This window comes from Ursus arctos, unplaced genomic scaffold, assembly GCF_023065955.2.
Source record: "Ursus arctos isolate Adak ecotype North America unplaced genomic scaffold, UrsArc2.0 scaffold_8, whole genome shotgun sequence".
NCBI lineage: Eukaryota > Metazoa > Chordata > Mammalia > Carnivora > Ursidae > Ursus > Ursus arctos.
In genome coordinates, this window is record NW_026623100.1 from 17,004,513 (window position 1) to 17,031,409 (window position 26,897).

Consider the following 26,897-nt stretch of genomic DNA (forward strand, 5'->3'; position numbering starts at 1 on the left):
TGACCAGCTGCAGGCTAGTCTGATAAGCACTCCAGGCGTCACTTCCTGCCTCTCTGAAGTGAGGATAATATCTGCCTTTCAGGGTCGTGTAAGGATTAATTGAGCCAAGGGGAGGCAGTGTGATACAGTGAAAAGAATCAGAGTTGTGAGCCAGACAGATGGAGTACCAAATCCTTGCTCTGCCATTTGCTGGCTTAGCAGGTGGTTTAGCTGCTGGGAGCTTTAGTCTGCTCTTTGAGAAATGAGAATTGAAGGACTGTGAAGCTTCAGTGGGATAATGGCAGGAAAGTACCATGAACAGTGTCTGCTGCATGGTAATTGTTCAACATGATAGTTGGTAAAGCATTTGGAATTCACTGTAAGCTTGCTTTTATTTTCATGTAATTCTCAAGCTTTTATTTGTCCTGAGAATTAATTTTTTATACTAATTGAATAGAGTATAACATACTTTAAAAAAGCATACAAATAATTAATGTATAGTTGACCCTTGAACAATGTGGGGGTTTGGGGCATTGACACCCCCTCTTCCCCGTGCAGTCGAAAATCCATGTATAACTTTTGACTCCCCAAAAACTTAACTACTAATAGCCTACTGTTGACTGGAAGCCTTACTAATGAAATAAACAGCTGATTAATACATATATATTATGTGTATTATATACCACATTCTTACAATAAAGTAAGCTAGAGAAAAGATGTTAAGAAAATCATAAGGAAGAGAAAATACATTAATAGTACTGTACTGTATTTATTGAAACAAATTCTTATGTAAGTGGATCCATGTAGTTCAAACCTGGGTTGTTCAAGGGCCAACTGTATATCTCAGTGAATTTTCACAAGAAAACATACTGATGTGACTAGCACCTAGATAAAAGCTTTTTAAAAGAACATTTCTTTATGTAAGATATACCTTTAAAAAAAATTGCCAGAAGTCTTCCTCATGCTCCTTTCCAGTTATTACTCTCCCTGCCCCCAAAGAGAACCATCATCCTGCATCCTAGCACAGTGGATTAGTGGAAAGTTCGGTAAATGGACTTTTCATTCAATGAGGTTATATAATATGTATTTTTTCGGGTCTGGCTTCTTTTATCCAACATGTTTGTAATACTCATCCATGTTAGTAATTTTAATCTGTCCATTTTCATTGTTGTTTAGTATTCTACTGTGTGAATAGGCATTACTCTTTTTTACTGCCTATGAGTATTTGGGTAGTTTCAGGTGTTTGGCTGTCCTGGTGCTACCGTGAGCGTCCTTACACATGTCTTCTGGTAAACATGCGCACTGTTCTATCTACCTGGAAGTAGAATTGCTGGGACGTAGGGTATGATGTTGTCAGCTTTAAAGATCCAGCCAGTTTTTCAAAGTGTGTGTCCCAAATTCCAGTCCTCCCAGCACTAGATGGTAGTTGCATATTTGCTCCACAAATACGCCCACCTTTGTATTTTCTGTCTTTTTAATTGTAGTCATGTGGGTGGTTTTAAATTGCTTTTTCTTGATAGTGACATTGAATACCTTCTTTTTCATGTTTTTAATCTTGTTCAATGTCTGTTCAGGTCTTTTTTTTTTTTCCCTATTTTTCTACTGGGTTGTCTATCTTTTTCTTACTAATTTGTAGAAGATTCTTTATATTCTAGATAGTAGTCCTCTGTTGGATACATGCTTTGCAGATGCCTTCCATTTTGTGGCTTTCCTTTTCGCTCTATTAATGATATCTTTTGATGAATAGAGATTTTAAATTTTACTCTCCACTTTCTCAGTTTCTGGTTGTGCTTTTTGTATCTTGTTCAGTATTTCCTTTTCCCTGTTTAGCAATCAGGCTTTTTTGTTTTTACTTCTGGGAGGTAGTTGGGGGTTGATGTTCTGTGAAGCCTTTCTTGAGCCACTAAGTTTTATCTGCATCATCCTCTAAGGTGCAGAACTCTATTGCTTTTCAAGGTTCAGCAGAGTTTGGAAAAGATCTCTAAACTGGAGCAGGAAAAAGAGCATTGGATGTTGGAAGCACAATTAGCCAAAATCAAGCTGGAGAAAGAAAACCAGCGAATTGCAGATAAGCTGAGGAGTACGAGCAGCGGGCAGGGCCTCGGGCTGGCCCAGGAAAATGCCACGGGGGTGAATGTGGCGGGCCAGGAAGAAGCCTCAGCCAAGGCTGTGTTGGAGCCTGCTCAAAGCACCAGTCTGGTAAGTGTCGTCCTCTTTTTTTTAATGCCAGTTGTTAAGAACTTAACATAGTGTTTGGTGTTAACTGTCTAAATTTCATGTCAGTGAGGGGCCCTTGGGTGGCTCAGTTGGTTAAGCATCTGACTCTTGATTTTTTTTTTTTTTTTAAGATTTTATTTGTTTATTTGACAGAGAGAGAGAGAGACAGTGAGAGAGGGAACATAAGCAAGGGGAGTGGGAAAGGGAGAAGCAGGCTTCCCGTTGAGCAGGGAGCCCAATGCAGGGCTCTATCCCAGGCCTCTGGGATCATGACCTGAGCAGAAGGCAGACGCTTAACGGCTGAGCCACCCAGGCACCGCTGACTCTTGATTTTGACTCAGGTCATGATCTTAGGGTCATGGGATCAAGCCCTTCATCAGGCTCTGTGCTCAATGGGGAGACTGCTTGAGATTCTCTCACTCCCTCTCCATCTGTCCCGCCTCTTGAATGAATGAATAAAAATAAATAAATAAATAAATAAATAAATAAATAAATAAATAAATAAGTAAGTAAAATGTCAGTGTAAAACAGGTATAATCCACATGTTCTAGAAAGAGCTAGTGGCAAGCAGGATGCCTCCTTCAAAAAGCTATTCCGTTATATTTTCTTTGATTTTACATGAGACTTCCCCATGGTGAGGATGGACTGTATTCCTGGAAAAGATCTAGCAAGTAAAATTAAAGGTTTATTCTGTTTTTCCATAGAAACATTTGTAATATGGGGTTATGTTCTGACCAAGGGCTTGAATATCTACCTTTTCATGAAATGGCCACAAATACCATTTTAAACGAATTATATGGTTCCTAGAAAGTATAAAGCTTTACAACATACATATAATACAGAAATCCATCAGGTTATCTTACAACCTTTTCTTTCTTTCTTTCTTTCTTTCTTTCTTTCTTTCTTTCTTTCTTTCTTTCTTTCTTTCTTTCTTTTAAAGATTTTATTTTTTATTTATTTGACAGAGAGAGAACACAAGCAGGGGGAACAGGAGAGGGAGAAGCAGGCTCCCCACTGATCAGGGAGCCCAATGTGGGGCTTGATCCCAGGACCCTGGGATCATGACCTGAGCTGAAGGCAGCTGCTTAACTGACTGAGCCATCCAGACACCCCTGCAATCTTATATTTCTTGCTTTATTTTTAACTGCAGTGATTGAGAAGGTGAAGAAACATCAATATTGGAGCTATTAATTACTTCAAGTAACTTCAGAGTTACTTTAAGAAAAGTTTTCTAATTAAAATCTGCCTATAGTAAAAAAAAAATTTAGAAAATCTAGGAAAGAAGAAAACAGGGAAAAAAACCCTCATAATCAGAAATATGCCTTATTAGGTACATTTTCTTTCTTTCTTGAAGGTCTTAGGGTGAGCTGTAGTGCTTCTAGAAAGCCCTGTCCTAAGGCGCTTGACTTTACTCTCCCTGTAGCTCACTGATGCAATGGAAGGGCAAGGCGTGGTCCTTCTCAGATTTACCTTGCATCTGATTCAGGGCATCCCTGATAGTGAAACATACAAACCAGCTTTTATTTTCAAGATGTATATAGATCCTATTGCATTTTAACAGTGTCAGAAACTCAGTTTATTATTAATTTCCTAGATGTGATACTGGTACTATTATTTACAAAGTACTTAGGTAAGGTATCGTAATATGTGCGGTTTACTTTCAGATTGTTCAGAAAAAAATATATATATATACAGATAAATAAACCAAATATAGCAAAATGTTAATTTTTTTTTTTAAAGATTTTATTTATTTATTCGACAGAGATAGAGACAGCCCTAAGAGAGGGAACACAAGCAGGGGGAGTGGGAGAGGAAGAAGCAGGCTCATAGCAGAGGAGCCTGATGTGGGGCTCGATCCCATAACGCCGGGACCACGCCCTGAGCCGAAGGCAGAGGCTTAACCGCTGTGCCACCCAGGCGCCCCAGCAAAATGTTAATTATTAAGTGTAGATGGCAGGTATACAGATATTTCTTAAACTTTTTCCCCCCAACTTTCTGTGTGTTTGAAACTTTTCTTAATAAAATATGGGGAGAAAAAAAGAATTAAAATTTTTAGTAAAGCAAAAAAACATAAACTGTACTTCTTAGGGTTTTGACCTGTGTGGACACCATGCTCACAGGATGATCCTATAGTGACCCGCTGATCACAGGGCTGAGTCCCAGACACGAGTCCTGCACGTTGCCTCTGGCTAGGGGAAGTGGACTGACTGCCTAGGGCCACATTCAACACACATAGCGGGATGTTGACATCTGTTCAGGTACCTTCTGGGAAAGTGCAACCCCGCCACCACTCATCTTTGGATTTCCCTTCAGAGTCTGTGTCACCGATTGGGTCAGACCTTTCTCCCTCTGGTCTGATTTTTTCTTGCTCCCCCCTCTCTTTCGGCTTCCCTGCATCTGTTCCTTCCTTCAGCTTTCACTTGCACTAGCAGTAGAGTCGCTGGTTGGGCCAGACTAGACCAGGAAGAGTGCTTGTACAACAGTGATGACTGTAGTGATCATGCCCCAGCCATGGTGCTGCGGACTTTGAGTACGTTAACTAGTCCTCACATAGATCCCATAAGATTGTGGGTACCATCATATCTCTATTTTGTAGATGAGACTGGGGACAGAGAGGTAAAATAACGCAGCTGAAGTCACACACTTGATAAGTTACGGAACTAGGATGGAATCCAAGGTATCTGGGGCCATACCTCCCCCCGCCTTTAACCATGGCCTTGTACTCTGATCAGTGTCAGAAAACAGATCAGCTGACATAAACTCATTTGTTTATTGCTTGCCTTTCTTGAAGTGCTGGGAGTTGGCAGTATTGGTGTATTTAAGTCATTAATGTCAATTGCTGAAAGTTCATGACTGTCTTTATTTGAACATCTTCAATGGCAAGCATGGTTCTTAGGTATGTAAGTGAGAAGGATTTCCAGGGACATGGGAAACCTTTAGTGTTGAGCACTATTGGGCCATGAGTGGTGATGATATGTTTGTGTTTGGTGAGTTTGGAAGTCACTGTTACTTTAAGTAGTCTGTCCAGTTAGCATGTGTGTACATGGCCTTGATTTCTTCTGTTTGCATCTCTTAAGAGTCTCTTTCCTCCCACCCACCTCATAAGATGCTATCAGAGTAATTTTCCTAGAGTATATTACTGATTATGTACTCTCTTGTTTCTAGATTTCTGATGGCTCCCTGTATCTATAGAATATAATCCACTCATTTGTTTGGCATTCGAGGTCTGTGGATACCTTTTCCAGACTACCTTTCTTGCCCTCTCTTCTACATTTCTTTGTTCGAAGCCAAACTGAGCTCTTCGCTGATAACATTCTTTGCATTTTTGCTTCCCTGTCTTTGTTCAAGCTGTTTCTTTTGGTATCTGTTCATCTATAACCCCCATCACCTGTATACTCACATGCTTTTGCCTTCTAACTCCTCTTTCTTTCTCCTTGACTTTCCTGAATTCAGAATTCTAACCCTGATTTCAGGTACAGTTGAGGTGCCGCAGTTTCTGTGAACCCCAGTTTTGGGTATTGTCTATGATGGTTAGGATTAGAGAACTAAGACATGATGGGCCTCTTCTCATTTTTCACAGTCAGTCTTTGTAGCTTTCCATCTAAGGGAGCACAAGCATGAGTAGACATCTGTGGAGTGCTGTGGGGTCACAGAGGAGGCCGCTGGAGGGCTCAGGGAGCATGGCACAGAAGAGGTAACATGAATGGCTTTCAAAAGTGAACAGGAGTCCAAGGCAGGAGAAGAGTATTTCAGGCCAGAAGGGTTTCACCATGTAACTCTCCTTCCCTCCTGTAGTGGCAGATTCTTGCCAAAAACAGCACAGAGACCATTAAGATAAAAAAAACGATGGAGGGGCGCCTGGGTGGCACAGCGGTTAAGCGTCTGCCTTCGGCTCAGGGCGTGATCCTGGTGTTATGGGATCGAGCCCCACATCAGGCTCTTCTGCTATGAGCCTGCTTCTTCCTCTCCCACTCCCCCTGCTTGTGTTCCCTCTCTCGCTGGCTGTCTCTATCTCTGTCAAATAAATAAAATCTTAAAAAAAAAAAAAAAAAGATGGTGTTTTCTGTCTTCCTTGATGTTTCTCCTTTTCAGCCTTTCTTTTAGCCCCCTGCCCCCACCTGCTCCTAGTGAACTTTACTGAGCTAAGTACGCAGCTCAGTGTGTCCTTCCGTTCTCTCATCTTCCTTTTGGGTGTCAGGAGCAAGTCTGTGCCCATTTTAAAATTAACTGACTAAGGAAGCTCATCTTACAAGCCCCCGGAAGATTAGTTTGGTTCAAGCACCTTGGAGCTGAAAAAGTTACATCAGATAGAAACATACTTTCTAACCCTATGGCGCTTCAATAGTTGAATGCATAGTATTTGTCATTAAAATACCTGATAGTGTAATTTGAGCTTTCAGCCACCTGCCAGTTTATCATAATAAAAGATGGCAGTAACCTCAAGAAAGGAAAAGCACGGAATAATACACATTTCTGGTTCTTGCTGGAATTAAAAAGCACTCGTAGAATTTTAAATACATATTTTATGTATAAAGAGAGTACATGTACACTGTAGATAATTAAAAACTACAGAAGGGCAAAAGAAGAAAAAAGTTGACATGCTCCTGAATACCCAAGCAACTACCATTAACATTTTTCCTGCCAAATTTCACACACAGTTGATATTGCTATATAAAATTTCAGACCTTTTAGGGTAATGTGAATACACAAACATTTATCCTATTATTAGAAATCTATATAAACTTAGTTGTTGATTGCATAGTATTCTACATAAAATATACCTTAGTTTACCTGTAAATGGACATTGGTTATAATTTTTACTATTTTAAATACCATCTCCTTTTATGCATAAGGTTTTCTCTGCATCTCAGATGATGTCTTTAGGATGTATTCTCAGGGTTAGAGTTCACTAGGCCAGAAGGCCTGAACGTTTTAGAGTTTCTTGACCTTTTAATGCCAAACTGTTTTCTGAAAAGGTTGAATCAGTTTGCACTCCCATTAGCATCCATATATATGAGACAATGTTGAAATTATTTACGTCAGGTTTTCCTTCCATTTATATAATACCATTCCTTTGTGGGTCAGTGTGCTGCAACACATTCTCAAACCGTAACCTGGGAGTCAGGGGATAAGGGTGGGGAGACAGAATTTAGATGCACGTTCAGAGTTTCTTTTGCCAAATGTAGTCATATTTGAATATATAAAATTAAATGATTGGCGTGTTACCATAAACAGTTTTTAACTAAAAGAGAAAGACTAATTGCTACTTCTGCGTCAGTGAGTAGAAAATTATGGTTCTTTAAAAAAAAAAGTCTTATAAACGATCCTTTTTACAGCTAGGTGGGCATGACATTCATTAGCATACACTCAGTTGATACATGGTTCACCGTTCAGAGTAATACTCTTGAGATGATTTAGAATCTGTGAACACTCTTTATTGGGTATCAGCTGTGAGAGTATCAGAATCCACCGAAACTGAGTTTCCACGTTTCCTTAAGTTATTGTACCCAAGCACATGCCTTTCCACTTTGGACAATAACCTGAAATCCTCATTCATGACTATCTGTTTTTGAAATCTTAATCCACAAAAGCAAGCTTTAAAAAACTTGGCAGTACTTTAACATGTCTGAAATTACATTTTCTTTTTCATTAATTTAAATCTGAAATGAATACTTACTAATGTCATAACATTATATCAAAAGTGTATTTCTTCTTTCTCCTTTTGAACTTCAGCAGAGTGTTATTTGTGTTTTCTGTTTGGAATGTTCAGTTGTTATGGTCACCATAAAACTGTCTTTACCCCTTCTTGGCTACTGCTTTGGAAATAGGCATAGAAGTGACAAGATGAGTCAAAGCTGTTCTTCCTCTCTCTCTTCCCAGGCAGTTTGTTGGGTTTCAGTGAAAAGGACTACAGGATTTCGGTAGAGGATAGTGATCGTTACCCATTACTGGCTGACGGAAGTAGTGAATGCAGTTAGCTATCTGTAGGTACAGCCTCCTGGCAGGAGAAGACCATACAGGTGATCTTCTAGGTCTGCACTCCCAGTGCACTTACAAACAGTGTGAACTGAGAAGAGAGGCGATTACAAGAGTTGCAGCTATTGTGTTGGAAGTGAAAACAGTCTGTTCTAAAGCTTTTTTTCCTCTTATGTTCTAGATTGGGATTTTAACCAGGACATCTGACAATGAGGTAATGTGTGCTTGGCGTCATGTTTGTTTGTAAATATTTGGCTGTGTGTTTGTTCACAAAGTCCTGCAGAAGTCAGCTTTGTCAAATTGTTTTCTAACAGTTCTAGCAAATGTGGAGCCAGTGTTTTTCTCCTCCATCCATGGATCCATGTTGCTTTTCTTTCTGGTTCTATTTTAACTGTCACCAACAAATTATAGCCTGTTTTTGTAATTGCCTCATTGAATGACTTGGCTTGGCAGTTTGACAAGGTGTGGTGGGAGCTTGGCCATCAGCTTGGCTGGTATCCTGCGTGAGGCGGGAGGCATCAGCCTTCCCAGTGGTCAGGCTGGGGAGCAGGGCTTTTCAGGCCCTTGACCAACAGTGTGCTTGCAAGTTCTTTCCAGCCCTCAAGTGAGTGAATCCAGGTCAGATTTGGCTTTTGAGTTTGGAAATATTATAAAATGTAACTTTATAAATAACTGCTGAAGGAACTCTGAAGTTCTACAGCTTTCCACTCGGTGTGGCAAGCTGGTAAATATAGTTCCAGTAGGTTGGTAAATTCTTTCATTTCCTTATTGTCCTTTTACTTTAGGTAATCTTGAACTTCTGTATATATTTTTAAACTAAACTCCGTAGTGTACCATTGCTAGAGTAACTAGAAGAAACACTGGTCTGGGACATGGGCCATAAACTGTTCATTACAGAAATAGTTTAATTGGTTAGTGTGTTTAAGAGCGTTAGAGCTGTCTTAAGATAATTTGGGGAAAAAACGAATGTTTGGATTTTAGGGGTTCCAGTAAATGCTCCCTTTCCCCTGCCTTCTTCCACTGAGAGGAGGATGTAGGTGTCGGATGGAGATTTTGAAAGCCAGGTTTGTGGCTTATCAAAGTGGGATGGAGGGACATGGCCCCAGAGGTAGTGGGCCTCCCGGTACTTCACTTCTCCTCTGTTCTTTTGAAGCCCCAACCTTGTTCTGACATAGGCAGGATGCTGATTAAGAGAAATTTGGAATACCTGGTTTGTCTGAAGTTTCTTTGAGGGGTAGGGAAACTATGATTCCCCATCAGGTTTCACAGGAAAATGTCCAAAATGTCGTCTTTTTTTTTTTTTCTTCTTCTAGAGTGATGGCCATCTTTTCTAGAACTGCTTCATTTCACTGGCATTTATTTACTTACTTCTGTATGCTCTGTTTAGGTTCCAGATGTGGAATCTCGTGAAGACTTAATTAAAAATCACTACATGGCAAGGATAGTGGAACTGACTTCACAACTGCAGCTGGCTGACAGTAAGTCAGTTCACTTTTACGCTGAGGTGAGTGGAGAGTGAATGGGATTTGGTGGCTTTTCCCAATCCGGGCAGGAATTAGGTCACTGTCCAGGTCTCCTGCTGTTCACTGGAAGAGAGACGGCCTTGTCTGTGCATCCGTGTGAATTTGGTTGGAGTTCATATTGATTGGCCTATATCCAACCAAAAATCTTCATTTCAGTAAATACAGGACTGATTTGTCATTTCCAGGTTACTGAAAGATAGGTGAGAGGTCGCCTTTCCTATGGTCACAATATAGATGTTTGGAGAATTTTTATTAGTGATTACTTGTTAGAGAATTACAGGCAGGTAGATATTCATAAGTCAAGGAATTTTCATGCAAAGAAATTAAAAAGCAAAATATGCCTTGTTCTTCTTTTTTAAATACTCCTTAATTTCTAAGTGACAAGTAGTAGAAATGAGTTCCTATGAATGATGAAATGAAAAATGTAACCTTTTTAAACCTTTGCTACATAATTTATTTTATGTTACATTTTCTTCTTCCCTAACCAAATAATTTATTTTCTTAGGAGAATTAGAAAAAAAAAACTATGTAAGATACTCAATAAAATCATACACGGTTCATTAATTACAAGGGAGAAAATGAAGGAGAAAGTGCAGAAATCAGAGTACGAGACAAATGATAAGATAGAATGGCTGTCACTCAACATCTAAGAATACCTGCAAGGTATCTGATTTAAAACTTTAAAAGGTCAGTTACAGATGGAGACGGAGAATTATAATGCTTTACATTGTTAAAGAAATTGAGAAGGAAAAGACAACACCCTTTATTGGGACTGACTGTATGATTTTCTCCTGTACTGCATACATGGAGAGGCTGATAGGAGGCCAGTTGCTGGAAGTGGAGAGGGACCTTCTGCTTTTTTCCCTGCTGAAATAGTTGATGAGTCTAGCTCCGTGTTGCGCACAAGCTGCCATTACATACCTGTTTGGTAACAGCTGGTTGGGCTGTAGAAAATGGGGAGCACAGCAAACTGGCTGACCTACAGTGGAGCTGCTGTAGTGCTGAGCTTCTGAGCCTGGGTATCGTGTCCTTGTCTGGGTCCCTTGCTGCCTTCTGAGTTAATATCTCAGACTTGATTGCCATCGCCATGAAGACCCATAACTTGCAAAACTGTCTCCCTCCTTTTCAGGTGTGGTGCTGAGCACACAGTAGATGTTTGGTTAATAGATGGTGGTTGATTTGACTGGTTGAACTTTCCTCAAATTCTCTTGTGAGGAATGAAATGAGTAGCTGGGGAATATCTGAGGCTCTTTTATTTCCAAGAGATTTGCTTATCTTGGTAAATGTCTTCAGCACAATGTGCTACGAGAATTTTTACATCGTCCTAGTTTTTCCTTGTTTATAAACAGGAAGTGGTGACCCCTCCGTATGACTTTGCTGGAATGGTTAGTCTGAGCATCTGATGTCGACACAACATTCAGATATGTCTCAGCAGATCCTCCTTGTCAGTCACGTGGCCTTATTAAAAGTGTAGTGACCCTTTTAGTGGCACACCGTCTTTGAACAGTTGTGAGAAACAGAATTTTTTTTTTCCTCCTTGATCAGCTCTGTCTCTGTATAGCCTAGCTTTGGTAGAGAACCCCAAAGAAAGTAGCTGGGATCTTTGCATTCCTGCACTCATTACGTTCTCCCCATAGATTGAGCCTAATCTGTAGCCTGGGACTGTAAAGCTTTTATTGTTCTGTAATGTGGTCTCTAATAGAGGACTTTAAACACAAGAAAAGTACCTTAGGATTCATATTGGCATTGATAACTTTTGAAATAACCACTTCCATTTTCATCTGGTGTGAGTATAAAGGAATCCTGGGTAAATGTAAAAAAACTTCTTAAGGGGTGCCTGGCTGGCTCAGTCAGAATGTGCGACTCTTGATCTTGGGGTTGTGAGTTTGAGCCCCAGGTTGGTTATAGAGATTACTTAAATATTAAATCTTAAAACAACAACGACAACAAAAAACTTTTTAAGTTTTTTGTATCCACTGGTCATCAGGCTAGAACTAGGAGAAACCTTGATGAGCTTGGGTTAGTAGACTTTTTTGCTTATTAAAGTGGTGAGAGGAGGACCACATCTTCTGTGTACTTCAGTGTGTGGTACAGGCCTGAAGTGAATTTGGTTTGGGGAAATGCCCCCTGAGGTAATGGGATGTTTTTCTGATTTAACAGTGCCGAGCACTCTCAAAGAGACTGGCCTTGGCTGAAAAGTCTAAAGAGGCATTGACAGAAGAGATGAAAGTAGCCGGTCAGAACATCAGCAGACTCCAGGTGGGTTCAGAAGTGTCTCCTACTCGGGCTTAATACGGTTTTCACTGGAAGTGCTGGGGCGGCAGGGTCAGCATTTCCTTTCCAAAGTAGTGCCCTTCGCCCTCTAGACATACATTTTTCTAACCAGTTTATTTCTAACTCATTTTAAAGTAATATCTTACTTATGTCAGGTGAAAAGTTGTATATTGCTTGTTTCTCTGACTTGATTTTATTTTAAATAGCTGTGTAGTCAGCATTTCCTTAAATGATACTTCATACCCCCCCCCCCCCCATTAATCCCTGTTATGGCGGGCTGTGCTCTTGTTCTCTTCACATGACTCTCGTCCTTCTTTTTACTGTTCCATAAAACTGACCTAAACTGAAAGCTAGAGCTGCAAAATATTCTTCCTTACTTACTGCTTTGTTTTAAAGCCTTGTTTCCAGAAAGCCTATATTAAATATAAACATGATAGAGGTGGAGAAAAAACACATCAGTACAATAACCCCTGCTTCCTCCTAGTTTCAGTGAGTTTATCAGATTAGCTAGGAGCACAGGATTAGATTTTAAGGGGCTGGAGAAAGCAGAGAGATGGGAAGACAGACAAAGGGAGGGTCCTGCCCTGAGGGCTGAGGGCCATGAGCCAGCAGGTACTGGGCTGGTGGGAATGTGCCAGAGACAGACTTGCCCACCTCACCAAGGGCTCTGGAAAACTTGAAGGGGTTTGGAAAGATAATGTAGTCCTGTTGTTTCTTTGTGACAATTTTACACCTGATGTAGAAGGACAGTCTTTTTGCAAAGAGATTTGATTCAGAACATATTTGAAGGCTGAAAAGAAGAAAACCTTTCCTCCCATTTGTTTTAATTTTGTGCTCTTATTAGACCTGTGGCTTGTTCTTCATGTTAATTGATCAGATAGGGCATCTTGATAGGTTGCCTTTCTCAAATTCCTCTGTAAATTAAAAAACTTTGGAGTGGTGTGACTAGTGGGGTTTTGATTTTTCTCTTTTCCCTCTGTTCCTTTGCCATTTAGGATGAGCTGACAACTACCAAGAGGAGTTATGAGGATCAGTTAAGTATGATGAGTGACCACCTGTGCAGCATGAACGAGACATTATCTAAACAGAGAGAAGAGATTGACACACTGAAGATGTCCAGTAAGGTAGGGAAGGAAAGGGAGGGAGTCTCTCTGCAATATAATATGTAATGTATTTGATATAAGGTATTTCATTGCTGTGCATTTCAGGAGCAAAGGTTAAGAGATTTCAAGTTTTTAAATGATTTTTCTTCATATTATTTGTCCTCTTATCCAAAAGTAAAATTCAGTTTCTGTGACTGAGTTGTAGGTTGAGAGAAGTTCTGACCTCTAAGGCCTAATACTGTGTCCTTTGATTTTTGGCATTTTTGGCATTTCTGTTACTGTTTTATCATTTAAGGGGACTTTTAGGGAGGTTATGATGGGGATTTTTTTTTTTTTTAACAGGAGTCTAAAATGGTACTATTGAAGAATCACCTTCTTAAGCAGATTTATTTTCATACACATCCATATAACCTAGGAATGTCTTTTCCTTTTCCAGAAATTTCTTTTGATTTCATTTCCCATAAAGCCACTGCTTGTCCAGGCTGGGTCAGTAGATATTGGTAGTACCTGTATGTTGAAGTGTGTATCTGCATATCCTATGTCTATTGTTGGACATGATATGTATGCTCTTTTACCGGGAAAGGTAGGCTTCAGGAAGCCAGGGACTTGGTTTCATGCATCATCTCAGATGCTTCGCACATTTTGTAACTCAGACAGTATGTACCACTGCCAGCGGGGATATACGGTCTGTAACCTGTGCTCTTTGAAATCTACTGTTGCCTCTCACTGACCTAGCAGCCATGTACTGAGTTCCTTCTATGTGCTGGCGCTGGGGAGGAAATGGAGATGAACACACCATAGCGTGATTTTAGCATCGGCTAGTGGTGGTGAGGGCAGCGTTCTGCTCAGTTGGTGTCTGCTTGGAAGATCTGTCATGTGAGTGCATTGGAATCCGCAAATTGTGATATTGTTTTTCCGTGTAGTTTCATGATCTTGGTCGGCCTCTGGCTACTTTGGAGAGAGCAGGCGAGCATCTGTGATTCTTTCCTGGGGCATCTTGTGATGACTGTAGCCAGACAGTGTGGTTTTGATTATAGTTCTCTGGTTACTTGTGCTTCAGGAAATGAGCTTGGAGGCGATGATGAGTAGGGGAGCTGGTCCTTTTGAATCTTGCGTCCTGCAACTCCTTTGGCCTTTCTTGATGTTCCAGCAGGGCAACAGTAGTTCACAGGCTATATTCCTAGTCATGGTAGAAAGCACATACATGCATTAGTTTGAATATTAGGAGAAAGCCTGTTTTAACACCTAACATTTGGAAAGAAGTAATAGTGATTATAGGGAAGCTTTACAGACTCTAGAGCTGCAGGAGGCATTTGGTTCTGAACTGAGAAGGATTCATGTTGAGTCCAGCAAAGTTCATTGTCCGGAGGAGGCTGTATTGCAGCTACTTTAGAAGTTAGGGAATTTTCAAGTCCTCTCAGAACTTTGTAATCTAGTCCTTAAAATATGTGTCATTAATAAAACACAGAGCTCGTTTATTCTGTTAACCTTTTTATGATCAATCCATGATCCCCGTATTTTGCACCCTCCCTGCCCAGTTTGTTAGTAATTTAGATTGTTGGAGCATCATTTTATGGCAGAGTTGACATGGTCTCCATTGGATGCCAAGTAAACATCTTGGAACCATTCGTTGGCTATCATCTTGTTATTAATGCTTGTGTTCTGCAAGCATTAACCACATACACGACAAAAATGTATTTGTACCGAACAGTTAAGTATAGGAATTGAGTTACAATGTTTTCTTAAAAAGTAAACATTACTTTCTTAAAAAGAAAGAAGAGAAGTTACATAAAACTGGAAAGTCCAAATCTCCATATGTGGGGGGACTGGGAATGAGTTAAGACATCTGCCCTTACATCATTTTCAGCCAGTATCTGAGCTTCCTTTTTCAGATCATTACCACTGGGGGGTTAGTTGGCACATATTCAAAATTAGTATCTATTAAGACCTCTTTAGAAGGTATTTATTAAGCAACAAAGAAACCTGTTTAGGCTAAAAATTTTTATCCAGTGTCTGATATCAATAAACTTCCTGTCTTTGGAACAAAATGAATATTTGAGGTTTGATAAATCCTTTGTTTTCTTCCTTTGTCGCTGATCCCCAGTTCTCAGGGGCATAGCATCCATGGAAGTAGAGAGTGGGGGAGTTAAAAGTAACAGACTGCTTTTTGATTAAGTGTTTGGGACCCAAGGTTATCAGCTGTTCTCCCTCTTGGAAGCTAAAATTTTCTAAAGAGAAGTATGGCCTTCCAGACAGCTTGGCCTATAAAGTAGGAGTTATTTTTCTAGACATTTGTGTTCTTATTGTTGATATTTTTCTTTGCACAGGGAAATTCTAAAAAGAACAAGAGTCGATAGTTTACACATAGATGGTTGGCGACTTCTTTCCAAAGCTGCTACTGTTGCACGGAGCTCCAGGACCCAGACCCCTCGTCCAGTGTCCATTGCTGGCCGCCTTCAGGAAGCTGGGGTGTTGTTGGACCTAGTAAACTAGTCAGTGTTGTAAATGGCCTTGAAACATTTAAAATATATTTGTAACCAGTAAGGCAATTACAGAATTTAATGTTGACCGTTAAATGGAGAACAATACATGTACCATGGATATTGTAGGTTTCCTTATGCTGTTTTTACTGTGCACTTTTTAAAATTAGGTTTTAATTTCAGTATGTAAGAACAACAAATATTTTGTATATTTTCAAACTCAATTATATGGTAATCGATTTGGTATCTATGGGATAGATCTATGTTTCTGGATAAAATGCTTAAATTGTCCCAACTGTCATTACTTCTTGCTATTATTGAAAGCAGTCTCCAGATTCTTTTTGAAGACTTATTCCTACTCTCTCTGTCTCTCTCTCTCTCTCTCAGAGGGGGTGGGTCTTGCAGACTTAACTTTAGATCTCGTGGGTTTATTATCATTGTCTTCAGCTCTTCAGTACCTTCTCTGTGTTGGAATAATAGCTTAAGGAAATTGATGTCAATAAATTCGTACTTCTATCAAACTTCCAGGCTATGAAAATTTGATAAGGGAAACTGAAACCTATTAAAGTATGTTTTACAAAAGTTACAAAATCCCAATGGACTTAGATATAAACTTTCTAATTCCCCAGATTGTCACAATTGTCTGGTCAATCCTTAATTAAGGCTTTGAGTTTTGCCTTAACAGGTACCTGCCACCATACTTCAGGCTCCCCTTGGTTTAGTTCATCAGCATTGTATCATTTCCGTGTAAACCTCAGGGGTGTCTCTCCCAGCGTTCCCTAAATATATTGCTCCTTTCTTCTCAGCTGCTTGTTCCGGCCCATTCCACCCCATGTTCAAGTTCCCAGATTTGCTCAGGTGTTCCTACAACCCCTCCTCCGTGCCTCCCTACCGGCTGCATCTCCTTTGAGCCTTCCCACTAGCCAGTTGCTAGTCACGCTCCAAAATGCTTTATTCTGCCCTGCCTGATAGCTCATCACCAGCTTCCCTCTGTGCTCAGCACAAAGGCCAACCCTCTGGCTTCTGCCCCATGGTTTCTGCTGTCTGCTGTAGAGAGAGACCCAGTACTCATAGTAATGACAGTGTTGGGATCCCGCCTTGGGGACCTCTGAGTGAATCAACTTAGTCCCATTCTGCTCGGCCTGTCCGGGCTTGGCCCCTTAGCCCTTTCTGTTTTCATGACCTGCTCATTTCCAGTTCTCTAACAGTTGAACCACTGTTTCCACTGCAACTGAGCCTAGGCCCACAAGCACTGTGGGGAAAAGACCAAATAACCATTGTGATTATCTCCCTCATAAACTTAGGCTTTCTGCCTCCTGACAGGCCTTCAGTGTCCTGTGACAGTCCTTGTGGCATTTGAAGTCTGTTTCTCTTCCTCCTTTGGAGGATTTGGGACAGAGAAGTCCTCCCAGTGACTGCCTTATCCCTCTCCTTACCACTGCAGCCCACCTCCCAGAAGACGTGTCTCTTCTGTCTAGGCCTCTTGGGGCGTGGAAAGTGCAAAGTGAGAGGTGATTCTAGTCCAGGTGCAGAATCGGGACTTAGAGAGTTGCCTGAAGTCCGTGTAGGAGTGAAACTAAACTGGGGGGGGGGGGGGGTGTCTTTAATCATGCATTGCTTCCTGCAGAAGATGGAGTTTCCAGAAATTCCTGAAATGACATATTCTACTTTTTCCTGATGATGTACTACATGCTCATTGTTGAAAATCTGGAAAATGAGGAAAAGTATCAAGAGCGTACATCTCTCAGTAGAGATTCATCTATTAACATTTTTGTTTATTCCTGCTCTTTTTTCATGCATATGTAAAGATGTATGTTTTTAATTGAAATTGGGATTATACGAAATTCCAAATGAAGAAAAAAAGGCTCTTTAGTAGGAAGGGGGTAGTGGTAGCCGCTGCACAACTTAAGGGGGCACTGTTCACCTGGGCAGCCCTGGCTAGGATAGACAGACAGACCCTCCAGGCACAGCTTGAGAAACTGATGAACATCATGTGTCTTGTTCCATCGTCTTAAACACCACCCTTCATTACGTCGTTGTAAGCAATAGTGTTCACCTTTCAAGCTGATAAAACTGGATTCTCCATTGCTTTTGGTAAGAAACTAACTCTGTAAGTTAAACTAACATACTTTTAATAACAAGACCACTTTCCAAATTCATTATCCATTAAAACAAAAACGCAGCCACACTATTTCTGAACAAAAATGTGAGCAACAATAAGTAAAATGAGGAGCTAGTTAGCTAAGAAAGCCAGCAAAACAGCAAAAAAAACCTCTTTCCACAGGACTATGAATTAAAGTCTACTTTATAATAAAAATCCTCAGACAGAAAAATGTGCGGTTTATAGTTTTGTTTTATGCAGCATTAAACCTGGAAGTTGCTTCCAGCTCTTAAAAGCCTTCAAACTTCTCTGTAACTTTAACATATGAAGAGAGCCACTTGGTTGGTGATGGCTAAGAAACCATCTGGCAGAGCCACCCTGACAAGGAGGTGTCTGTTCTGTGATAGCGGAGGAAGCTTCTGTTCTCTGCTAAGGGCCATGTCCTCCGACACTGATAAATGGAAAGCTGGTCAGTAGATGGTTGCCTGTGCCTTAAATTTTTAAGCAGTTTAGTAATTAGCTCCACATTAGGAAATTAACTGGCAATCAAAGCATGCGAGCAGGAAAACCCATTATAGCTCCTCCAAATCTTTGAAAGGAAAGTCTATTGAGCATCAGAATAACTGTTTTCCTAAGAGGATTAGAATTGACTCCTGGTGGAAACAGGCTGGGGGCAGTTGTCTTGTTTGTGGGCATAGGGGTCTCGAAATGCCCCTCCCCCACTTCGAACCTTTGTGTTTGTTTTACCAGGAGCTTTAATCTGGACCCACTGCTCCCTAAACCGCAGTGGAATAGCTGAGTGGTGACATACCACAGGTCCAAGAATAGAAACCACGCAGTTTAGTTAACAAGGAACAAAATGTCACTCGTGGCTGGCTCAGAGGCTAGGGAATATTCACCCTCTCTCTTCAGCTTTATTTCTTCAGGACGCCTCTTCTGTTAAACTATCAACATACCTCGGACAGTCATCATGCCGTTTGCGGTCTCCCTGAGCAGCTTCAGATGCCGTGGGGCAGGAAGCATGCTCTTACCCGTGCTCTCCCACGGTGCCTCGCAGAATGTTTTGTAGCAGGTGGCCAAGAAGTGCTAATTGGATACATTTTAGGAAGCAGGCCGAGCGACTGGCCAACTGTATAGCTCAAGCCACAGCTGAGAGTGTCCCATCCCCAGGATAAAGGATAGCCAGCCTTGGGCCATTCTGAAGTAAGTGATTATCCCCGTAACTGTCATTGATTTTGATTGACGTTCTCAGTGAAGATGTGTTTATCTCTGGAAATTTCTATCCAAAGAGCATTCAGGTTTCCTCATGGAGAGAGTTGTTTAGAAATAGTGTGTTCTTCAAACATCAGGTCAGAATGCATCATGTATGTAAAATGGTGATTTCCCCCCCACCCCGTTTCATTTTTACTTTTGTCGAAGCCATCCACTGGGTAATATCTTTTTGAATATAATTTTCCAAAAGCCCTCCCTCTATCTTGAATGAATGTTGTAATATAAATAGAGATTTGTAAAGTTTTTAGAGAGGAATGTTTTTATCAAGCTTGTCCTAAATCTGAAGTCCTCACTTTTCCCAACCATGTCCCGCAGGCATTTCTGCAAACTGGTTTGAATTTATGTTAATGGATCCTGACTGTTTCAGCTGATTTGAGTTTTGTGGAATTCCAAGTTAATCTACTAGGTCATATCTGCAGACACTTTGGGGAGCCTTTGTTAAACAGCATGGAAGTTTTAAATGATTTCTGTGAAAAGTCTGCCAGGAAAAGAAAAACTGTTAATAAAAAGGAGAATGAGTTAGTCTGAGAGTCTACTTATTCTAGAGCAAGGAAAAGAACAGGAAGTGGAGTAAAATGGGCTAAAAACTGGTGATGGGGGACTGTGGTGGCTTAGCTATTGAGGCCAGGCTGAGCTGTATCGCCAGTTTTGGATACAAAGGGGCATTGCCAGAAAAGAGTCTTTGGAAACATGTGGTGGAGTGACAAGAAAGAATTCTGCATGCATGAAAGTGGCCACCTTTGGGGCAACGCTGAGTCACACAGAACGGGGAGGGACAGTCCCTTGTAAAAGAAAAGCGGTTTTCAACCAACTATATTTGGTCTTTAGAAGATGATAGGCCTGTACGTGTCAAAGTTTCCAAAGAGATTTCTTTCACCAGGTGGCCAACCTACTATTCAAAGCCATACCACTTATTCAAAGATGGTAGAATTAAAAAGGTGCACTCAGAACTCTATTTAAATGTAATGAGGATTGCCATTTGTCAAGTGTACTGTTGCTTCCTGTATGAGTCCTTTCTCAGGTTGTTACCTGGGCATTCTCTGAGATGGGTTGGCCTCCCCAGGAGGCCTCTTGGCTTGCTCACAGGACAGGAGGTTCAATGTGGAGCTTCTGCCAGAATGCCCAGGGTCAAGGCGCCTTTTTCTTCTCTTCCTCTGCTTCCCTCTTCCTTTGTCTTGCTCTGCACCTCTCTCAGCTCCTTACCAGGAGGCTGACTTGGGGCCATTACCAGTCTGGTTCCACAGAAGACTCTGAAAAGCTGCCCCTCAGTTGACTTTCCATTCTCTCTTTTGTGTGTCTCAAACCCTTGACCATCACTGAGACGGGAGCTGGAGGAAAGAGGGAAAAGAGGAGGACCTAGTCCCTTTTTCTGTTCATTGAGGATGTTTTAAGCCTAAACAAAACTAGACATTTTATCTGAGGATAAAAGTATCCTAAATAGATCCTGGCAGTATGACTTCAGGCACCCCTGTGCCCTGTCTGAATGTAGTTTCAGGCTGGTGGTTGAATAGGGTACTGAATATCTTTTCTGTTTCACCAAGGAACTCCATTGACGTCAAAAACAAGCCTACACCCCCAAGAGCATTTGAAAGAGAATCACATTGCTATGCAAAGGCAAGGAAGTGTCAGCAGAATTCCCTCATTCCCTTTCTACCACCCAGGCATAGCGCTGTAGGTTGACATGTTCACCAGGGCCTTCTAACTCTTCTCCTTGGGCTCAAGCTCTTTCTTTCCGGATAGCTGGTCTTTCAGACTGTTCAGTCAGTAGGCTTCAGTCGCCATTTTGAGTTCACAGGATTTACTGATACCTACTGTATGCCAGGCTCTGGGAATACAAAAGCGAATAGGACACCACCTGGATCAAAATATCCCTTTGCTTAAAAATGTTCATGGGTTTCCTATTTTCTGCATGTTCCACCTTCCCATCCAAACAGTCCCCACCTCCTGTAAGCTTTCCAGTCTTGCTGGACTCCAAGGCACTAAGCCCAGGGCCTGGAATGTCCTCTTTTCTCCCCAGTGAGTCTGTTCAAACCCAGTCCAAGCCTCCCATCCTGGGGTTGGATGTCCCACCAGGATAAAGGATCTCCTTTCATTCTGACTGGTTCCCAGGGAGGCAGCCCCACTTGCACAAGAGGCTGAGATGCCAAAGGACTTGCTTGGAGTCAGCTCCTAGCAGGTGATGGAGTAGGGACCAGAAGCCACCCTCTCACCTCTCCTGGGAGGACGGCTCCCCTTCTCTTCTGTACTCTGCCAGCCCACACAAGAGGCGTCTGTCAGTAGTTACCTGCTGCCCCCTCCACACAGCTCGGCCCTTCACGAGCCTTCCAGTGGCCTCCTCCTAGGTATTGACTCACCCAGGAAGCTGAGGCTCTGTCTGTACCTTTCATCTTACCCTGACTAGGGCTGGTGCCACCTGAAGAGAAAGGTGGAGGCACTCAGTAGAGGCTTCAAAAATGATTCTTCAGTTCTCCTAATCACAAGAGAAAATCAAAATCAACAACAACAATAACAACAACAACAAAAACCTCTCAATGAAGCAAGGTGGACACATGACCACAGGGACTCTCCCCCACCACCCCCATCATCCCACCATCCCATCAACCCAGAGATGATGACAAAGGCCCAGAAAGTGCAGGTTGGCTTCAGACCTGCCAAGGGCCCCAGCCATCTGCTTCAGGGGGGTGTCCTATACTCATATACTGTAGCTCACGAAAATCCCTCTCTACCAACTTCTGCTGGAGGAAGCATGCTCTCTCTCTGCTGGGGGCCGGAGACTCAAGGGAAGGAAGACGCGCCAGAGGGAAGAGAATGGAGAATCAGACACCAGAAAGACTTTGGGGGGGATCCAGGGCGGGAAAGAGGGCGTGAGGAGAGAAGGAGGGCCGGCAGGGAACGGGGCGGAGGTGAGGCAGCGACGGGAGTCTCTGCGGAGTGGCCGCCCCCTCCCCTCCCCGCCCCGCCTCGCCACTCCTGCTGGCTCCGGGCCCTCCCCCTTCTCCCCCTTCTCCGCCACCCCCTTCCTCCCCCTCCTCCTCCTCCCGCTCCTCCTCCGGTGTGGATGGCGGCGGCCAGAGTCGGAGCCCCGGCGGCGCTGCCCGTGAGTGACCCACCCCAGGGGACAGTTGGGGGAGGCATGGGGATCCCCCTCTCCAGGGTGGGGCCACCCCCACTTGGCTGGGAAAGTTTGCGGGCGGGGAGCTCGGGCGCACCCGGATCGCGGGCATCTCACGGGCTCGCTGGGCGCCCTCAGCGGGCGCCCCATCTCCCTCCCTCCGCCCCTGCCGCCCCCAGAGGTGTCCCAGGAGGGCCCCAGCCGGGCTTCCCCTCCGCAGCTCGGCCCTGGGGCCGCGGGGACCTGGGGCTGGCTCTAAAGAGGTGGGAAACTCAAACAGCAAAGAAAAGAACTCAGACACACTTCCGAGGGCGGGGCCGGGGGCTCGTACAAACCCGCGCGCGGTCCGGGCCTCCCCGACCTGAGTCACCCTCCCTCGGGGGCTCCGGATCCCCCCACCTCCGGGACTCTCACCTGCCTCCTTCCCGGCTTCGGTTCTTCGCGCTGCTGCCGCCCCTCCCCCGCCCCTTTCCCTGCGAGGCTCTGGTCCCCCAGCCTCCGGCCACGGCTGGTGTGTCCATCCCGGCTGTCCCCTCCAGCTCTAGTAGGCGATGGCCCAGGACGAGGGGCCGCAGCCGCAGGGGCCTCCACACTTGCCCCAACATTTCCTGCAGGAATGACCTTCACTGGGGTTTGGCGTTGGGTCCCCGGGACTCACAAACTCTACCTTGTGCGTCCAAGGGGAAGTTCAAATATATGCCTCCCTAGCATTTTCCTATTTCTGTTGGTTGGACAGTTTGGTTTTTTTTTAAAAGACTTTCCAACTCTCCTTTCTTCCAATAATAATGTTACCTCACCTAATTAGCCTTCCTAATTCTGAAAAAGATTAAAACCCAGGAAAAAAAATAATAAAAAGAAGAGTTAAAAAAAAAGAACGCTGGCTAAAAATAGTGAGCAGAACCTGATCTTTGGAAAATAAGTACTTCATTCCAGGCTTAAGTGTTGTGGGAGATGGGAGTTCAGTTTCGGCGTGTTTTCAGACTACCCCAAACAGACTGTGGGCCTCCCCCGGGCCAGAAGTTGTAATTTGCCTGACAGAAACCGCAGTGTTTGTTGGCATTCCCCAGCCTGGTGTGGGCGCTCTGCATGTTTCTCCCCTCTCCTGCGGGCTCTCCATCTCTCCCCCCCGCCCCCCAACTCCCACTTTCTCAAAAACAGTTGCAAAGACGAGGCAGTGGAAGAGGCTAAAATGAGCAGGACCACAAAGAAAAAAACAGCCTCGCTTATTTTATTCCTGAGGCTGTTGCTTTAGCTTGCCTCTGATTGGCTGGAAGAATGTTCAGTTCGTTTGTGTGGTTTTCTGTCGGTTCTCATTAGGGTTGAATCAGTGTTTCCATGACAGGCTTAGTTCTCTGGGTGCTTAGAAGGAGCTCGTTAATTCTCAGATGGGTCTGGACAGATCAAGTCTGGAGTCTGGAGGGTTTTTGTTTGGTTTTGTTTTAGGGATAGATCTGGGTTGGTATGGCAAGCCTCGGCCCACTCCTTCAGAACTGGAGGGAGGTGGGAGGGAGCCCAGCTGAGGTTTGTTTCCACATGACCAAGAAGAAAGAGCTTTCCTGAGAAGTGAGCAGGATCACAGAGGGTGTTGAACTTTTAGGGAGAAAGCTGTCCTCAAGAACTTGAGCCATTCCTGTTTTCTCTATGAACACTACATGCGGGTAGAACAAATGTATGAGATCAGGTGCTGAGCAACCTGTCAAAACAGGGCAAGGTATTGAACTATTTGGAAATAAAGATTTCTTTTTTTTTTTTTTAAGATTTTTATTTATTTGAAAGAATGCGAGCAAGCGTGGGGGGCGAGGAGCAGAGGGAGAGGGACAAGCAGACTCTCCACTGAGCAGGGAGCCCGGCTGCGGGGGGGGGGGGGGGGTTGAGGGTTGTGGGGGGTCCCTCCCAGGACCGAAGATCCTGACCTGAGCTGAAGTCAGCTGCTTACTGAGTCACCCAGGCACCCTGGAAATCAAGATTTCTTTAATTTTTTTTCATTGAAATAAAGGAGTTTAGTTTAAAAAGGATGTAATTCATTTTTCTCCACCGATTCAGTTTGACAGTTCCCCATTAGTATGAATTAGTAGGGTTTTACAGTGGTCTCAAAATGTCATTGATAAGGAAGTGCTGTTGACTTATTCAAGTAGAAAGCCTGTGAGTTTTGACCTTGTTTGGCCCAGTTACGTAGAAAAACAATGCACTCAGATAAAAATCTTTTCTTTCTTCCTCTTCCTGAGAATTTTTGATAGTGTCCTTAATGCTCTAGAAGTCAGCCTTATGCTGGTGGGAAAGAAATTGCCTTTCAGCCTCGTTTGGCTTTTGTGCCGCTTCACGGAATCTTGTTGAGCTGGGGGGTTTGCTGTGCAGCCCGGCAGGCTGTTCTGCATGATGGCGGCGTCATGCCGGCCAGGCGGGTGAAGGCTGAGGAGCAGGTAGTCTGGATGGTAAGAAGCAGCTGCATCCGCAGTTAGCCGATAGAAAGCAGCCAGTTGTCATCTGGAGGTGAGCTGGAGATGAGCTGGAAATACTTGAAGTATGGGGTCTGCGAGAGTGGAAGGAGGGCGGGGATGGTTAAGAAGTAAAATAACCCAAACGATGTAGCCTTTCAAAATCATATTGTACAAGAATATGGTTTTAAAAGCAAGTTATGAAATAGAAAGCACTGTAATCTCAGTCTTTGCAAATACATCCAGAAAATATTGGAATTAGACACATCAAAGTGGATGGTAGGACTAGAGGTGCTTTTGAGGTTTTTTTTTTTTGTCTTGCCAGTATTTGTCAGATTTTTTGCAGTAGTAATAGCTAACATTTGTTGAGTATAAAGCACTTGCATATGGTGTTTCATTTTAAAACTCTGTGAGGTAAGTACTGTTATTTTTCTCGTGAAACTATTATTCTCATGCAACTAAAATCAGAAGGGTGACTTGCCAGGGTTGCGTAGCCATTATGTGCTAGAATCAGATCTTGAAGTCAGGTCGGTGCCCAAAGTCTATACATCTCAGTCACTACTGTCTGCTATCTTCCAGCCATGTACTCTTCATATGATTTTAATTATAAGAAAAAAATATATATAGAAAAGGGAAGGCAAAGTATTCTGTACTTTTTGTACAGTAAGAACTGATACTTTGGTTAATTGTAAAATGTCTCTGTCTTCCATCTCTTCTGTCCCTCATTGTCACTTCTCTTTGGAAGTCTTGGGAATTGTTCCAGACTTAGTCAGAGGTAGCTCACCTTGGCTTGGGAGCCAGCTGTTCCTGCAAAAGGTATCCCGAATTCATTGGAAGCTTCCCTGGCAGCCTGGAGTTCCAGGAACCCCATGGGATTCCAGAGCAGTCCTGGTAGAAGGCAGGATTTTTAAAGTCGATCAGGCAAATTATGTCTTCAGAGCTCTGCCAGTATGGGCTTTCGTTGTTCTTGGCATTGTCAGGGGAGTGTGGTGGGTAGGAAGACCCAGGGGAAGCTCCCAGCTCCCATTTGCTTCTGTGTTATATAGAATATCAGGGTGGATAGGTCAAGGATTTACCATGGAACAGGAAAGAAAGAGAACAGCTTCTTACCTCTTGGTGCTTATTACTATGAAAGCACAATAATAAACTATTTTTTCGAAGCCTGGCTATGTGAGTGATCCCATGCATTGGCAAAATGAATTGGTTTAGTGGAGGTGGAAATATTTGGTGTGAGTGATTCTAGGGGTAGTCTGGGAAAAAATGCCCACATCCTGTCCCACCTTGTACCATCACAGGCAGCCAGGCTCCCAGAGGTCCCTTTATCCATCCTCCTCCTGGAAAATACCTAAGGATCCCCAGAAGCTTGGGCTTTTTTTTTTTTTTTTTTAAACACATGGTCATTCAAATAACACACCTCAAGTTGGAGGCTTTATCTCCTCTACAAGGAAGAGATTCTGGAAAGCTGATGCTTCTAAATCACACTGTAGAAAAACAAATTCTAAGAGTCAAGTACTTCTTTCCCAAATTATCATGCTTGGACCAACGTTCCAGATCTTGTGTCCACTCAACTATGTGGGAAAGGTCTTTCTGGTCTCGGGGTCAGGAATGGTTCTTGTCAGCAACTTGGCTGTTCTGTGGATGCTGTGAGTCCTTTAATGACTGTTTCCCGTTTCTTATTTGGCCCAAAGGAAGCACATAGCCAACTTAGTGGCCTGCTTCTCGCATGTGTATAGGATGCTACTAGACACCTTGTATTTTCTGCCTGTACTTTTCCTTTGGTCCTACTTTTCTTACCTATTTCACAGGCACCCCTCAGAGATTTGGTTCTGGACCACTTGAGCAAAGTGAATATTGCAGGGGCTCCTGGGGCTCAGTCGATTAAGTGTACGGCTCTTGGTTTCGGCTCAGATCATGATCGCAGGGTCCTGGGATTGAGCCCCGCATTGGGCTCTGCACTCAGCGTGGAGTCTGCTTACAATTCTCTTTTCCCTCTGCCCCTCCCCCCATGCCTGAGCACACGCGCACGCTCTTTCTCTCTCTCTCTCTCTCAAAATAAATATAATCTTTAAAAAGTGAGTATTGCAGTAAAGGGAGTCAGGTGAATTTTTTGGCTTCCCAGTGAGTAAAAATATTATGTTTACACCACACTATACTTTAAAATAAGGTGCAATATCATTACATCTAAAAAAAAAAACAATGTACAGACCTTAATTAAGAAAATACTTTATTGCTTAAAAATGCTAACCATCATCTGAGTTTTTAGTGAGTGGCAATCACTAATCACAGATCACCATAACAAATATAATAATAACGAAAAAGTTGGAGGGGCGCCTGGGTGGCTCAGTTGGTTGAGCCTCCAGCTCTTGGTTTGGGGTCAGGTCAGGATCTCATGGGTCGTGGACTGAGCCTCACAACTGGCTCTCTG

At 42.9% G+C, this 26,897-nt stretch overlaps 2 protein-coding genes and 1 long non-coding RNA gene across 4 annotated transcripts in view; 2 read left to right on the forward strand and 1 right to left on the reverse strand.

Moving 5' to 3' along the window:
* PPP1R21 (protein phosphatase 1 regulatory subunit 21) overlaps positions 1-16,073 on the forward strand; it is a 60,948-nt gene extending 44,875 nt beyond the window's left edge. The window contains exons 17-22 of the mRNA XM_026486252.4: positions 1,936-2,178; positions 8,354-8,386; positions 9,560-9,676; positions 11,856-11,954; positions 12,965-13,093; positions 15,400-16,073. Coding sequence (XP_026342037.1) covers positions 1,936-2,178; positions 8,354-8,386; positions 9,560-9,676; positions 11,856-11,954; positions 12,965-13,093; positions 15,400-15,429 — 651 coding nt within the window. The 3' untranslated portion in view covers positions 15,430-16,073. The remainder of the gene's footprint in view (positions 1-1,935; positions 2,179-8,353; positions 8,387-9,559; positions 9,677-11,855; positions 11,955-12,964; positions 13,094-15,399) is intronic.
* Positions 16,074-18,430: 2,357 nt separating this feature from the next.
* LOC130543120 (uncharacterized) lies at positions 18,431-21,397 on the reverse strand. Its single transcript, XR_008958173.1, has 2 exons — positions 21,318-21,397; positions 18,431-20,253 (listed from the first exon to the last, which is right to left on the reverse strand). It is a non-coding gene; the product is annotated as an uncharacterized LOC130543120 (long non-coding RNA).
* A 542-nt stretch (positions 21,398-21,939) lies between these two features.
* Positions 21,940-26,897, forward strand: part of STON1 (stonin 1) — a 47,436-nt gene continuing 42,478 nt past the window's right edge. The window contains exon 1 of one of the 2 annotated variants that reach the window (XM_026486231.4): positions 21,940-22,022. The gene's annotated coding sequence lies outside the window, so the exon portion shown is untranslated. The remainder of the gene's footprint in view (positions 22,023-26,897) is intronic. The other variant, XM_044378185.3, reaches the window with a different exon arrangement.